The 14,982-nt window shown below is 49.4% G+C and overlaps 1 protein-coding gene and 1 long non-coding RNA gene across 4 annotated transcripts in view; one reads left to right on the top strand and one right to left on the bottom strand.

Annotated features, from left to right (window-relative positions):
- The window catches only part of LOC146811826 (uncharacterized), a 164,103-nt gene that overhangs the window by 8,776 nt on the left and 140,345 nt on the right, over window positions 1–14,982 (top strand). For both annotated transcript variants that reach the window (XR_014966787.1, XR_014966786.1), the window contains exon 2: window positions 1,777–1,895. This is a non-coding gene — a long non-coding RNA (uncharacterized LOC146811826). The remainder of the gene's footprint in view (window positions 1–1,776; window positions 1,896–14,982) is intronic.
- The window catches only part of LOC146811827 (uncharacterized), a 188,233-nt gene that overhangs the window by 38,438 nt on the left and 134,813 nt on the right, over window positions 1–14,982 (bottom strand). For both annotated transcript variants that reach the window (XM_085618818.1, XM_085618819.1), the window contains 2 exons: window positions 10,670–10,810; window positions 805–951 (listed from right to left, as the gene is read on the bottom strand). In XM_085618818.1, coding sequence (XP_085474944.1) covers window positions 805–951; window positions 10,670–10,810 — 288 coding nt within the window. The remainder of the gene's footprint in view (window positions 1–804; window positions 952–10,669; window positions 10,811–14,982) is intronic.

Raw genomic sequence — 14,982 nt, 5'->3', positions numbered from 1 at the left:
GGGTATTCACACAAGTAATCTGTGTGGGGAGTGAAAGAGCGAGGATTGAATAGTCAGAGCGAACGTGTGCAGGATCACAAAAAAGCGAACAGTAACACACAATTATTTAAAATACAATAGAATACACAGCGTTGCACTCACACAGCCCCCGGCTTCCGCCTCAGGGGTATCCACACAAGTAGTCTTGTATTTTTATAAATCTGCTTTTTATCATGTTTGTAATCTGGAAAATGCATCGATATGTAATGCGGTCATCCTTTTTATTCAGATGGCAATTAAACGGAGAAAGGATCTTACATATTTGGAAATGCTGAATTATGAAATTGAATAGATTGCATTTTAATATATACATTTTAATATTACATATTCTGATACATAGTTTTTAATGATAATAAGCTGCTATTTGAGGTTTATATTATTTTGTATGGATCAATTTATGACTTCTCTGTCGATCTTTAGTGCATACTGTAAACATTTACAAATACCTAACAATATGTTTCGCTTACGCTTGTGAGGAAATGCATTACTGTGAAAATTTATGATACGAAAATGTATTTTTAAAATTTATGATGAAATGTTTTTATTGTAGAATGCTTTTATGGTTATATTTCTATAAACCGAATAAAGCTTGATTGAACTTGAACTTGAACTTGAAACCCAGAGGGTCACTGACAAGAGAGAAGACCAGAGTTCTAGCAGTGGCCGACCATCACACCAAGAATTTCTCACACAGTCCCATATATATTTTTCAATTTCACAAACGGGGTGGGTGGTGTGCACACACATTGCAGAGAAGTTACTTACGCTGCTTCGAGGGCAACATATGTCCAGGCACTGAGCTACAGAGGGGACTTGGCAGTCGCAGCACTCCGCGCAGGTGAAACAGCACTCGCACAGGCCCAGATGTCCAGCTTTATCCCAAGTACAGCAGTCGGTGCACAATCCCTGTGACTGCAGAGAACACAAAGCATTTCATACTCCAAGCTACAGCGATCCAAACAAAATCAAAAGCTTTATTTGGCATAATGCATCAGCAGATTTATCTATGTATTATTTGTTCTAAAGGACCAAGCGTGGACTGTACTTCAAAATGGTCAGGCATACAACATAGGCCTAGGGAGGGAAGGACAAGTCAAGACTGCATGTGGTATCTGCGGGTGGAGGAAGAAGGGAACAAAGCTTACATGTGAGTGGCCTGTACCTAATTTGTTAGGAGAGTCCCTAGGTTTGTGTGTGGGGGGTGATGTTTGCAGACACATGGACATAGTGTAGATATTAAAACACACGCCAAGAGTGTGATGTTCGTGGTGCATGAGCTCTGGATGTATGGACAGATTTCAAGAGGAGGCTAGGCAAACTGAATAGGTGAAAAGGGAAGACAGAGTACATAACTGCTATGGTTTCAGATTGCTGTGTGTGACATTTTCATAATTTCAGAGGAATTATGAATCACATTTAACAACTGTGAGTGACACTTTCTTGCAAGCAAAAATCAAACAATGAAGACAAAGTGAACATATAAATATCAGAAATTATATCCATTTGAGCAACAAGAAACTCTAAGAGGATCCTAATACTGCTGCAAAGCACCAGATGTGGAAGGGAACTAACCTAGTGCCCCTGTAACCTGATCATACTGTTAAACAAATGTGTAACCATGACATAGACTGGCAGACAGTGACCGCAAACACTGCAGAAGAGCTGTAACTTTACTTACAATACAGCAGGATTATGACACATGGTACTCCTCTAAAAGAAGTTTGTAATTTAAATTAGGTTTGATGAGTGACACTTGTCAACGAGCGCCATGTCGTATGGGTATGGGCCAGCCGCGACATCCCCCGGACAGCGCCGCAGTCCAGAGGACTCAACTCACACAGCATTCATGGCTCCAGGTACTGGAGGGAGGGCTGGTCTGTCAGGGGGAATATGCATTGGCAAAGACAATTTGTGTCATGGGTGAGAGCCATTGGCTGTGCCACTGCTTGTTTGTCAGTGTTTGTGCTATTTTGTGTTCTTTGTTGTTAAAGTGCACTGCTTCATACCCTCTGTATTCGATTCTGCATTTTTAATTGTTCAATCACTTCAATCACTTTGTTTAGGGAGATGGAGTAGGTTATTCTTTTTCATTTTTGATTCTGCCTTACACGCAATAGAACCCTGTAGCTTTTCTTTATGTGAAGACACAAAAGATTCTGTGAAGAGGATATTAGAGCTGTTACTGCAATCAATGAAGAACATTGTTGTGTATCCATTGCCCTCACATGCTGATAGATGTGACCAGACTCATTCAGACGATTCCCTCTGGTGGCAGTGGAGTGAGCCTTTTCTGTAAAATCAATTGGACTGTAAATTCTTCCAGTTCACTTTATTATTTAGCTGTTAGGCTCTGAAGCTAAATGTCATGAACCTGGGGGCCAGGCTGCAGTGCTAAGGCACTAGACCACCACTTTGGCTGCGGCTGTAAGTCTACCAGAGGTCGGTCGCTGGTGATCATTACGCCACTGGGGCCCCTCTGGGCCGTGAGGCACGATGCTGTGGAGCTGCAGCAGCAGCAGGCTCCTGGCTGTGCTGGTTTTTAAAGTTAAAACCAAAGGAAATGATGGACGGAGTGTTGAACATTGCAAGCACTCATCCCCAGTCAACTGATCTGGGTTTAATCCATCACCGTTCTTTAGCCCACTCTGCCACCCCAGTTCAAACATGGCCATATGCAAATCAGTCTGACCCTGTGCCTCATGGGAACAGTCCAGCCCGAACTGACAAGCCATGTCTTCCCTGGACCGGAAACAAGCTTCCTAGGACCGGTTTCTGGCATTTCAGCCGTCTTCAGCCAGGCTTGCTTGAATCCAGTGGCAAAGTGAGCAAGGGACTCACGTCTGAGCATACCCTGCCAACTTATGGCGAACAAAGCAAAAACCAAAGGAAATGATGGACGGAGTGTTGAACATTGCAAGCACTCACCCCCAGTCAACTGATCTGGGTTTAATCCATCACCGTTCTTTAGCCCACTCTGCCACCCCAGTTCAAACATGGCCATATGCAAATCAGTCTGACCCTGTGGATTAAACCCAGATCAGTTGACTGGGGGTGAGTGCTTGCAATGTTCAACACTTCATCCATCATTTCCTTTGGTTTTTAAAGTTAGCCTATGCAGCGCCCACCTGCGGCATATAGGAGTGGGTCTCACAGTGTGTCCTAGCAGGCTGTATCGGCAGTATCAATTGGGCAATGACATCCTTAGTGAATTAGATGTGCTGCGTCGGGCTGTCGGGTGAATGTTTTGCATTGTAGCGAGCTGAGGGAGTTGACCCAGCCCCCAAGCCTGCCACAAGCAGTGCGCAGAAGTGCTGCCACCAGCTATCAGCTTTACTCTGTCAGGGTGGCGTAATTAGCAGCACTCCGCTCCAGCTTGCTGAGGAGGCTCTATAAATGCGTGACCACCACACTGAAATGTGTTTGTTTAATGTCTGATGCCTGGTACTTGGCAGGGCTGTGTGTAAGAAGTGTATCATGTGGACGGGGGCGGAGCTTGCCTGTGCTCAAGATGGCCGCAAAGTGAGCAGGCTCAGCTAAGCCATCCGAATATCTGACAGGAATCCTGCATCTCAGCAACAAAAAGTGCCCCTACTTATAACCCCGAGAGAGCGCGACAGCACCTCCGAGGATCGATCTGCTCGGAAGAATCCGAAGCTGAGCGGCAGGGCGGAAACTCGGCGACGGGGAGAAATACTGGCCACGGCCTACCCAAGGCCGACGACACACGTGCATGGACCGCGAGGACTGGAGGCGTAAAGACGGCCTGCAGCAGTGTCTGTACTCACGTGGTTGGAGAAACCACCAAACTGGTAGGGAAGCACCTGGTCCATAAATGTTGAACCGCCCCCCCCCCCCCCCTGTCCTGAGTGCCCTGCAGCGAGAAGCGAGCAACCTGGGGTGACGCAAAGGGGAAGGTCTAGTCTCAGCAGTGACACTGAGCGCCCTTGCAGCACAGGGGCGGATGGGAGATAGATCGTGACACCGGCGGCGCAACATGGACACAAATACCCGGTATAGGGATGAGAAGGGAAGCGGGGGTCGGGACGCACCTATGCACCAAGTGAGACACTGGGCGAACTTCCCTTTTGAAGGAGTTGAGCGTGTGAGCCTGGCTACCAATGGCGCAATCATTGGGAGGCAGCCATTTGCACGCATATGCCTGGCAGGGTGCAGCGGCCCTACGCCCCAGATTGGAACACATCCCTGGAATACGAGACAAAGAACCAAGGCTAGCGCTATGTGAACTATTGGATATAATGCCAGTGCGCAAAGGAAGTGCAAACAGCGATGCAGGGAGACACGCAGTGAGTGAGGTAGTAAGAAAGAAGCCATGACTCTGCTTGTTAACAGTTAAGTGGTAAGAACTATATATAAAACCAAACTACAATGGAAAGAAAAGAGAAAAATCACTGCCACATTGGAGTCTTTGAACTCAACCGCAGGGTGCAATCCAACTGCCCGATCAAGAAGAGAAACGCACTGAACCGTACTGCCCTCTGGGCGACAGGGCTTACAACAGTACACGTACCCAGAACGAACAGCTGAAAGCCACATGGAGTGGACTGGAGCTGTGCAGCGGATCCAAGAGGAGGGAGGGGAAAAGAGATACGCCTCAGAGGCCCACGAGAGGCATGAGCGTGCACCGCAGTGAATGTTAGAGGTCACATCAGGCACGAGGGAAGTGCATCGCCATGGACAATGTGGACAAATCGCAACCCACGCTGCACTTCGAACAGCGAAAGTCGAGGCAAAGAGACACTGAAGCAGACCAGGTGGCTGAAACACCAAATGAAATGGTGGAGGCAGCAGAGGGGGACATAAGGCACATCCTAGCTGCAATGCAAAAGAACTAGTCCACAACAGCTGGCAAAATAGACTCATTAGCATACTGCATGGACAGAATGACCGAGCACCTGGACAAGCACGCTGAGCGGCTAGATATGATGGAGAGAAGAGTGATGGAAGTAGAAGAGGCCCAGACAGAGACGGACACCACGCAAAAACAGATGGAGAAGCTCCTAAGCACATTGCAGGACAAGGCAGAGGACTTGGAAGCTCGATCCCGGAGAAGCAATATTCGAATTACAGGCCTTCCGGAAACAACCCATATGGGTAATATAGAGGTGAATGTAGAGGAGTTATTGGTATCGCTCCTAGGCCGGGAAACCTTCTCAGCCATGATTGTGGTGGAACGTGCACACCGATTGCTGGGCCCGAGGCCTCCACCAGGCGCCGCACCGAGATCCATCATAACTAAACTGTTGAGACGTGGCGCTGAGGGTCGCCAGAGAGAAACGTGACTTGCAGTACAAAGGTTCCACAATGTCACTCTTCCCGGACTTAATAATGAGGGTGCAAGAAGCGTGGAGACAATTTACTCCCCTGAAGCGACAGCTACGTGAACAGAACTTGGAATATGCCATGTTATATCCAGCATGACTAAGGGTTAATATGCATGGGAAATCCAAGATTTTCACATATACCAAAATCCTGCAGAAAGCTCTCAAAGAATGGACTAAAAATGGAGAGAGATGCAAAAAGGCAGAGGAGCAAGAAGGTGAACATGGCAGAGATCTAGACGAACAGGACTAAATGGGACACCGCACATACTCTCAGCTAAGCTCCTGGAATTATTGGGGGAAAGAGTTTTGATGCATACATATTGCAATGTTGGTAATGGGTGGGTAACTGCCAAATTGGGGGGTGCATATATTCTCTGAACATAAAGAAAGAACTGCCAGACAACATCACAGACAGATTGGCAACCTAGTCAGAAAGAGGTTATAAGTTAATGTTATTATCTAAATGGTTACAAGAGTTAGAAGCCGGATGTAATATCACAGTTTAGATGGCAAGGTTATGACACCAAAACATTCAGTGGTGAAGATAAGGGCAAGCCGGCAACATCCGCCCTCGAGTGTGGTCCACACCATGGCTGAAAGCCAGAAATGTTTTGGGATGGAATTAGCCTTATTGGATTGTTTCAAAATCTACGGAGGGGGGGGGCAGCCGACTATGCAAAGTTGGGTAGCGCATAGCGTGGGTGGGGGAAGGTGTTAAGGGACCTAGTTTATTGGTGAACACAAAGTTAAAGTGGCGGATTTCCAGCATACAATGTACAATGAAAGGCTATACAGGGGGAGGACAATAAGTTAATCATGCATAGTGCAAGATTAGTCAAAGTAACTAAACATGGTGCAACACCAGAACAGTAATATAAAAATGTTAACATGGATTGTCCGTGGTCTTAATGACTATAGAAAACTGCGAAAAGTAACTGCCTATCTTATTTGACATGGGATAGACATTGCGCTCATACTGCCTATTAATAGCAGAATGTTGACAAGCAGACTCTTGCAGGAAACATACCATGCAGCGGGGTTCACCACTCACGCCAGAGGCGTAATAACATGGATAGGTCTGAAATCGGGGATTGTGCTGGAGGCGCTGGAGATGGATCCGGAGGGCAGATATGCCATCTCTAGATGCAGTGGGAGGAGGCTAGATATCATAACTGTGAATATATATGGACGAAATTATGACAACACACTGTTCTACTTAGATCTATTGGAGAGATTATGTAAGCATGGGACTCTCCCGCAGATCTGGGGAGGCGACTTTAACTGTGTGATGGACACGACTTGGGATCGCTCGGGCGGGCCCGCCCAATGCCCAACGCCCCTCAGCAGCTGCTAGGGCTGTTTTGGATGCAGCTGTCCTGCTGGACCGGTGTGACGTATGGCGAGCGCGCTCGCCTGCCCAGCCGGGAAAGCTGCACGCACTATTCAGCCCACCATGATCTGCACACCAGAATTGATTACTGGTTTGCCTCAAGAGCACTATACGCTAAGATCCAGACATGCGAAATTCACCCCCACTCATACTCAGATCACTCCCCAATAATGTTGGTTATGGATTGTCCACAGAAAAGAATCCCTCTCTTCATTTGGAGATTCCCACCATATTCTCTACTTGATAATGTTATTAAAACAGATGTTTGAGGCTATAGATAATTTCCTTGACATAAACATAGGCTTGGTAGACAAATTTTCAATGGTGTGGGACACTTTCAAAGTGTATATACGAGGAATTGCCATGGCCAAACACTCAGGCGTCCTTCGAGCACTTAGAAAACGTCTTGCTGATCTGGAAGATCGATTGAGGTCACTGGAGCAAGACTTCCTTGTGGGGGAGTGACAGGGCTGAGGAGGCACTAAAATCAGCATTACAAGAATATCATGACACGGCGGATGTAGAAGTAAAACATATGGGAAAATATGCTACAGCCCGCATCTATGGGGAGGGAGAAAGACCAGGCACGATTCTAGCCTCTATATTGAGAAATAGACGAGAGATGGCTGGAGTTGCAGAAATACATGCAAAGGGAGGAGAAATCCTGAAAGAACCGGCAGACGCAGCCAATAGATTTAACCAGTATTATTCGGCATTATACAGCTCTAAGACGACAGCAGGTGAAAAAGAAATCCAAGACTACCTAGAGTATATTAACTTCCATGGCTGACTGACAAATATAGAGAATACCTTATGAGGCCACTAGACGCTAACGAAATAAGGGCTGTGTTAACGATGAGAGCGGGGAGCGCCCCAGGAATAATCAAACTGACTGTTTCTTTTTATAAAGAGTTTAAAGAACAACTTATACCACATTTATTAACGCTATTTGAAGAGATGAGCGAAGACGGACAGCTTCCCCCCCTCAATGAGGGAAGCCTTGATAGTGACAATATTGAAGCCAGGGAAACCCCCCAGTGAGTGCTCATCGTACAGACCGCTATCGCTCCTAAATGTAGATACAAAGATATATGCCAAAATTCTGGCCAACCGCATGGCCCCTTTGGTGCCACTGCTGGTAGGGCCAGAGCAGGCAGTATTGGTCCCAGGGCGTAACTTGACATATAACCTAAGAACAGTGTTTGGGGCTATACAACACACCAGACCAGAGATAAAAGCTACCACTGTGTTTTGGGATTTGAAAAAAGCCTTTGATTCAGTGGAGTGGGCGTTCATGAGGCAGGTGTTGAGACGAATGGGACTGGGTGATATGTTTTTACAAATAACAGGAGTCCTAAATAACTCGCCCACAGTCAGAATCAGAATAGGACACATGGTTACTACCCCCATTAAGATATCTGGAGGCATGTGCCAGGGGTGCCCTTTAACAACGCTGCTATATGCATAGGTTGCAGAGCCCTTGGCCTGTGCTCTACGAGAGTATCACAGACATAGGGGAATATGCTTCCCAGGCTATAATCTGATCATATCCACTTATGCAGATGACATGCTTTTGTATATAAGGGACTCAGAGAACAATTTGTCTCCACTACTCCAAGAGGTAGACAAATAGGTGGAGTTGTCTGGACTCAAGGTCAATTGGTCCAAGTCAATCATATTCCTGCTGACACCAGCGGCGGAGCCTTCCGAACCCGAATAACCACTACAGTGGACAACTGAGCCGGTAAGATATTTGGGTGTGAAGGAACATACCAATTCACAACTGGTCTTTAAAGAAAACTATGGGAGAGTAGTCATCAAATTAGAGGAAGATATAGAACAATGGATCCGTCTGCCCCCATCTCTGATGGGACGGGTGTCATGTCATGAAGATGGTAATCTTACCTAAGTTCTTATTTCTATTACAAATATCCTGATGGTACTTCCGGGACATTTTTTTTTAAAAACAATCAAATCAATGCTGGTTAAGTTAGCTTGGGCTGGGAAGCACGCAAGAGTTAGGTGAGATATACTAACGCTCCCAAACGCCATGGGGTGGTCTAGGTGCCCCAGACATGAATTTGTATTACAGGGCGGCGCAAAGCTCGCGCACACATCACTGGATCCATGAGATCCCTGGGCTTCCCCATTTACAGAATAAGAAAATGGTGGCGACTCCCTCGCCACTGCTGGTACTAATGTTTCAACCCCCCATATGAAGAACTAGAGTCTTAGACTCAGTGAACACTACCGCACACGCCTGGCAGCACTTACTCAAACTGAAGGCAGGGGCCATACTATACTCCCCATTGACTCCAATAGAATGGTGCTACTGGCTGCCGATATGTAGAGAGAAGAGAGTAATCCGCGCTTTGAAATCAATAAACATTAATACAATCGGGGACTAATTTATGGAGGGCAAAGCGAGAGATTGGGCTGATGTACAGACAGAAGGGCAAGAAGGTACAATGCTTACATGATTCCACTTTCAAAGAATGAGACATGCACTGAAAGAAATGTTAGGAAACGAATTATTAGAACCGCCGGACATGGCAGCCTTTACATACATATTAAAGACAGACTTGCCTGCAAGGATATTGTCCAACATATACAAAATCACACAGGATTACTGGAAAAAGTACTACATCAAGGCCAGACTAGAATGGCAGAGTGAAATAGGAGAGATTTTAGACTACGCCACCTGGAAATACTGTTGCGGGAACACGAATTGGGTCTCATTGAATGGACGCCACAGATTAATCCATTTTAAATTCCTTAATAGGGTCTACTCTGCTCCAGATAGATTGCACTACTATGGTCTGCGAAACACGGCAGAGTGTGAAAGGTGTAGAGTGGGCCTAGCTGTATTTTTCCATTTAGCTTGGTTATGCCCAGGGATTGCCAACTATTGGAAGCGGATATTAAATGCGCTGGGGGAAATCATTGGCATGACGCTAACCCCAGACCCCTTGCTGGCAGTGCTGGGCTACTCAAAGCGCTTGCCGAAAGAAGTTAGGCGATAACTTGATATGGGGCTACTGCTGGCCAAACGCAGAGTTGCGATGTGCTGGGCCCGCGCCTGGTCCACACCATAACCACCTGGTTTAAGGATATGGTGTATTGTAATACGCAAACAGAACTATGCAGTGAGCTACCCCCCTCCTCCCCCAGAGCCGACCAAACATTTGTGGGGGTTTATACCAAAGCTATGTAGCTACAAAAGAGGCGATGGGACCAGGCTTGGAAAGTCCTAATGAATGAGGCAGCTAATAAACGTACATAGAGCACAGATGGCACCCCGACAAATTTCTATGCATGAGACACATTGCAGCCGAATGTCGGCCATGAGATTCATGTAAGTCTAGACCGAAAGCGATTGACTAATACTGTTTGCAGGCTGGAGTTGTAAGATGACAGGTATGCTTCCCTTGCCCATAACACTGCATACTTGTTTATGATGTGTAATATGCTGGTATCACAGGCCTAAAAGCCTTAGTAACGCTGTGATTAACCAGGAGTAATATTGCGGTATGATGCATTGTAATGTCATATTCTCGCGTCATATATACTCTCCTATTTACCTTGCAAAATGATGTACATGTATATTTAAATGCCAATAAACAGATTTTTTTTTTTAAAGTGTATCACGTGGACAGATGGTGTGAAGACCTCTGTCAAATGACAACATGAGGTGTTGTGGGACACATACGTGTCAGTGTGGAAGGTGGGGCACACAGAAAGACAATGCAAGGATTTGTGGGAACCTGGCCACACAGTAAGGGGAGCATGCAGCCCCAGAGCAGGTCAGCCCATTCCTCATGATCCTGTTGAGGATCAGTCGTCACCACCCCGCACGAGCCCCAGCACCCCATTTCCCTTCGCCCCACTCCTCTCTTACCAGGAGGCACTGCCGGCAGAGTATGAGGAGGAGCATGGCCAGCAGGTAGGCCGCAACTGCGATCAGCACAATGGCAGGAACTGGCAGCTGGAGAGCAGCCTGTGCCTGCACCGGCACCTCGGCTGGCGGGAAAGTCAGCGGCTGTAAGAGAGAGGCAGAGATGACGAGTCAGTGATCCGGAACGTCCCATACAATGCTGGCAGTTACTGACAGGAGTGTGCCCAACCTTGCACAATCCGACCCGAGTGCTCATCCAGCCCAGTCATTTCGGAACTAGCCCACCCCCCTCTCCAAACACACAACCTATCCAGGCTCCATATATTCCTGAGGCCGGGATCACCATTCCTGACAAATTAAGCCCTACGGCCCATCCACACAATACACATTTGACATAGCTAAGCACTACCAGACGCCACAGCGAGCCCATTTCCTACAAATACAGACCACAGGTTCATACTGAATTCTGGGTTGTTTCAAATAACGACCTACAGATGCCAGAGCATAGATGCCAGGCCCACGTCGATGGACAGAGAGCACCACACCAACATCCATCCACCCATCCATCCATCTATCCATCCACCCACCCATCCATCCATCCATCCATCCATCCACCCATCCACCCGTCCATCCATCCATCCATCCACACATCCATCCACCCATCCATCCATCCATCCATCCATCCATCCATCCATCCACACATCCATCCATCCATCCATCCATCCATCCACCCTGCGCATTACAAAAGGGACTTAAGTTCACCCCCAACATCATCTTTGTCCCCAGTCTCCGTTTATGGGTCCCTGTGCCAGGTGATTCTGAACTGCCTTTTCGATTCTGTCTACATCTTTATTGTGCTCCGGATGGGCTCAGTTCCCTGGATTTACCATCCTTACCATGAACAAAAACCCCACTGTGTTACTCCAGAGACATCTGTGGTACATCCCCTCTCATGACCCCGTCATTGAAAGGCAATGATGAAAGACACCACTAATGAAACACAGCAGACCCCAATAGGAGCTAAGATGGCTTCACCCTGAACCTAAGGCTCACCAGGATACAGGGGGCAGTGCAAGAAGAGTGTCCAAGCATGCACATGGAGGCATGCAGTCCGTTACAGCTATCATGCACACCCCGGAAGTGATTGTGTGGCTTCCACACTCTACTCTGAGCACAGGAGAGAAGGCTTCTTCTACGCTCTCCTGGGTGTAGGAGGCTGGGTGGCAAGAACACTTCTGGTACCCTTTCCTGAGTCGGGGAGAGCAGAACAAGGGCCACTGCTGGTCAATGCAGAATCAGGCGGCGTCCTCTGGGTTCTCCTAGCCAGAGTCTACAAGAAGTGCCCACCACCCACCCTGGAAGCTTTGGGGGCACAATGCGGATAACTGACACTGACAGAAACATGGGGCTCGTGCAGTGATGTTGCCAGGGGCTTGTCTTGTCGAACAAAGACACAGTGTGAGGCATTCAGACAGACGAATAGGCAGTGTGCGGATTTTAGAGCCCATGGACAGGCTGTGAGGGGGACGTCGTGCTCACGGATCTATAGTGTGAGGGTCGTGTGTGGTAAGGGGAAAACCAGTGCAATTAGTTAACGGGCACATCCACATTGCGCTGATGTTGAGACGCAAGCGCAGAGTTGAGGGCCCGTGTTCCTCTCACTGTGCGTGTGAATGGACTGTGAGGCACTTGGGGCAGGTGGACAGACAGTTTTAGGAACGGGCGGAGAGTAGAGAGCTTGGGCACGCGTTCAGACAGTCGAAAGAGGTTTGGGTAAATGAACAGACAGTATAAAAAGTTTGGGGGCATGGACAGAGTGTGGGCTGCTTTTATGCATAGGGCCAGTGTGAGATGTTTTGGTAGCAAAAAGCAGTGAGATTAGCGTGCCATAAATGAACAAATGGGATGAGATATTGGGACACCGTCCGTGTACAGACATGGGTTTTTATAAACTGTATAGACCACACATTAGGCATTTAACTCGCGTACGTCGTATGTAAGCCACGTAAACCTGTACATTCTCTCAAGAATTCCTCCAGTTAGACGCGAAAAAGTGATTACGTTTTGCTCACTCCTCCTTCGGGCACAAGACTGTGAGGAGCTCGAGGGCACAGAAGTAACGTGACTTTGAAATAGATGCAGTGAAAATGCGAGTCGCTTTGCGGCCATGGACTGTCAGATGGGCTGAGGAGCATATCGGCAGTTTGAAGAGCTTGGGGCACACGCCCCCAGGCAGTGGCGTAATGCAAAATGATGGACCCCCTGCAGAGTGTGAAGAGGGTCTCCTTACTGTCCCAGATGCTAAGCGGATTCTCAAACTGCTCAAACGCACTTCAGCAGAAAGTGCAATAGCCACAGTGCATTGGCTCCCGGTAAACGAGAGAATCAACTTCTAGGCACTCTGCCTGGCACATGGAAGAACACATCAGAAGGGTCCTTCTTTGCTCATGGACATTCTGGGACCTTCTACCCTTGAGAGACTCTAGGGTCTTCTAAGGCGCAACTGTTAAAGGGGCCCCGAATTCAAAGGACGGTAGAGACTTTTCATACTTGATCCCAAAACTTTGGAATCCTATGCTGCCCGACCTGAGAAACGAAACAAATGAAATCCATTTCAGGAAAATGCTTAAGACTTGGCTATATCGCCCCTAACCCTCTGCCTAGTATTGATTCGCCAACACGGGCTATGCGGAGCCTTTGGGTAGCTACGAGCTTTACAAATCAGCATAGCTTATATCACAGATATTCCAAGGTATAAACCTAAATGGGCCCACCGAAAGGTTGAGGGGCCCCTGAAGGGTTTAGGGCCCTGCGCCGAAAGGGCTGGAGAAGCCTGCATTACGCTCCTGCACTCATGCGTCATACGTGCACGTGCCAGACTGATAACCTACACACAACATAAAAGAGACTCAAGTCACGGTTGGTCAGTAGAGGGCGTTGTTGGACAACTAATTGTAGTGTCCAAGCATGGACACGTTCTAGTGCTCCGACCTGCTGTATTACACTGTACACCCACCCACCACAGACGTCACTGTGTCAGGTGACGCTGTCAATAAAAGGGGCCGAGCGCACGTGCTCGAGGCCATTCCCACTATCCCCAACTATGTGTCCTGTGTCCTCCTTCACCTAGCATGTGGGCCTAGGGCCCATCATTACATTGGCGACGAGGCGGGTACGTTACCCCGCGTGTGCAGCCCCCGATCGGCGCACCTTTGATGGTTGAGGGGGAAGGAGGACTGCCCGGTGAGCACACCCCCGGGTGACGGCGCCACGCGCCGTGAAGCCAGCCAGGCGAGCGGAGCCCGCAGCAGGCCCTGCGGTGACCGGGTGCCCACCCCGCACCGCCACGAAGACTGGTAGGCGACGCTGTGCCCCAGGGAGGAAGCGTGGCAGTCGGGTGCCCACCCCGACCTGCCGCTGTGCCTAGAAGCGCCCAGAAGGAAGTGCCGACCGTGCGGAGCCCACCCGCACCGGCCGCGACGCCGCAAGTCTGCAGGCGGAGGCCGGGTGCCCACCCCGACCCGACCGCTGTGCCCGGAGGTGTCCCCGACGGAAAGGCACGCCGAACGGAGCCCACCCGCATCGGCGGCGACCCCCGCAAGAGGTGTGGCCCACGCGGTGCCCACCCGCGTTGAAGGGAAGCCCCGCCGGGCCGAAGGTGAGCCTGCGGCGAAAGGGACGAGCTATCCACTCCCCCGTCCCGTGAGGAGCCACTGACTTTGCCGGAAAGGAGCGGGCAGGCTCCGGCAGCAGCGCCAACCCTCCCCCGCTCAGCGTGTAGTCAGGGAAGCTGATAGCGGGGGAGCGAGGAGGAGAACAGCGCCGGCACAGCCCAAGACCGAGTACGCCTGCGGGCGGAATGAACTGAACGAAAGCGGAGCCCACCCGCAGCGGCAGCCTGAAGACAGGGCCGCTCAGTGCCAGCACCCCCGCCCGAGGCCCGGGAAGTAAGGAGGCCTGTGGAAGCGGGGGCGGGAGAAACTGGGTGCATCGCGGAGCCCACCCGTAGCGGTATGCGTCTGCAGGCGGCCAGCGCGGTCAAGGAGGAGCGCCGTACAAATTAAACCAGCGGGTGCCTACCCCGCATAGGGACGGACATGCTGGCAAACCCTCCCCCTCCCTGCCGCGCGAAGACTGCAGGAAGCTGCCGCGGGCAGGGAGGGCAATCTCCAAAGTAAAGAATGGCTGCCGCCGGCCATCCAGAAGAATGCCCCCACCTCGTAGGACCCCCAGCAGCGCCGCTCGGGAGTGAACTACAGAGCCCACACCCTCCGGCATCAAACAAAGCACATGTAGTGCACACCAAGCCCCAGCCG

This window comes from Triturus cristatus, chromosome 7 (genome assembly GCF_964204655.1).
Source record: "Triturus cristatus chromosome 7, aTriCri1.1, whole genome shotgun sequence".
Lineage (NCBI taxonomy): Eukaryota > Metazoa > Chordata > Amphibia > Caudata > Salamandridae > Triturus > Triturus cristatus.
The sequence above is the reverse complement of the archived record's forward strand: the minus strand, read 5'-3'. Positions and strand labels throughout refer to the sequence as shown.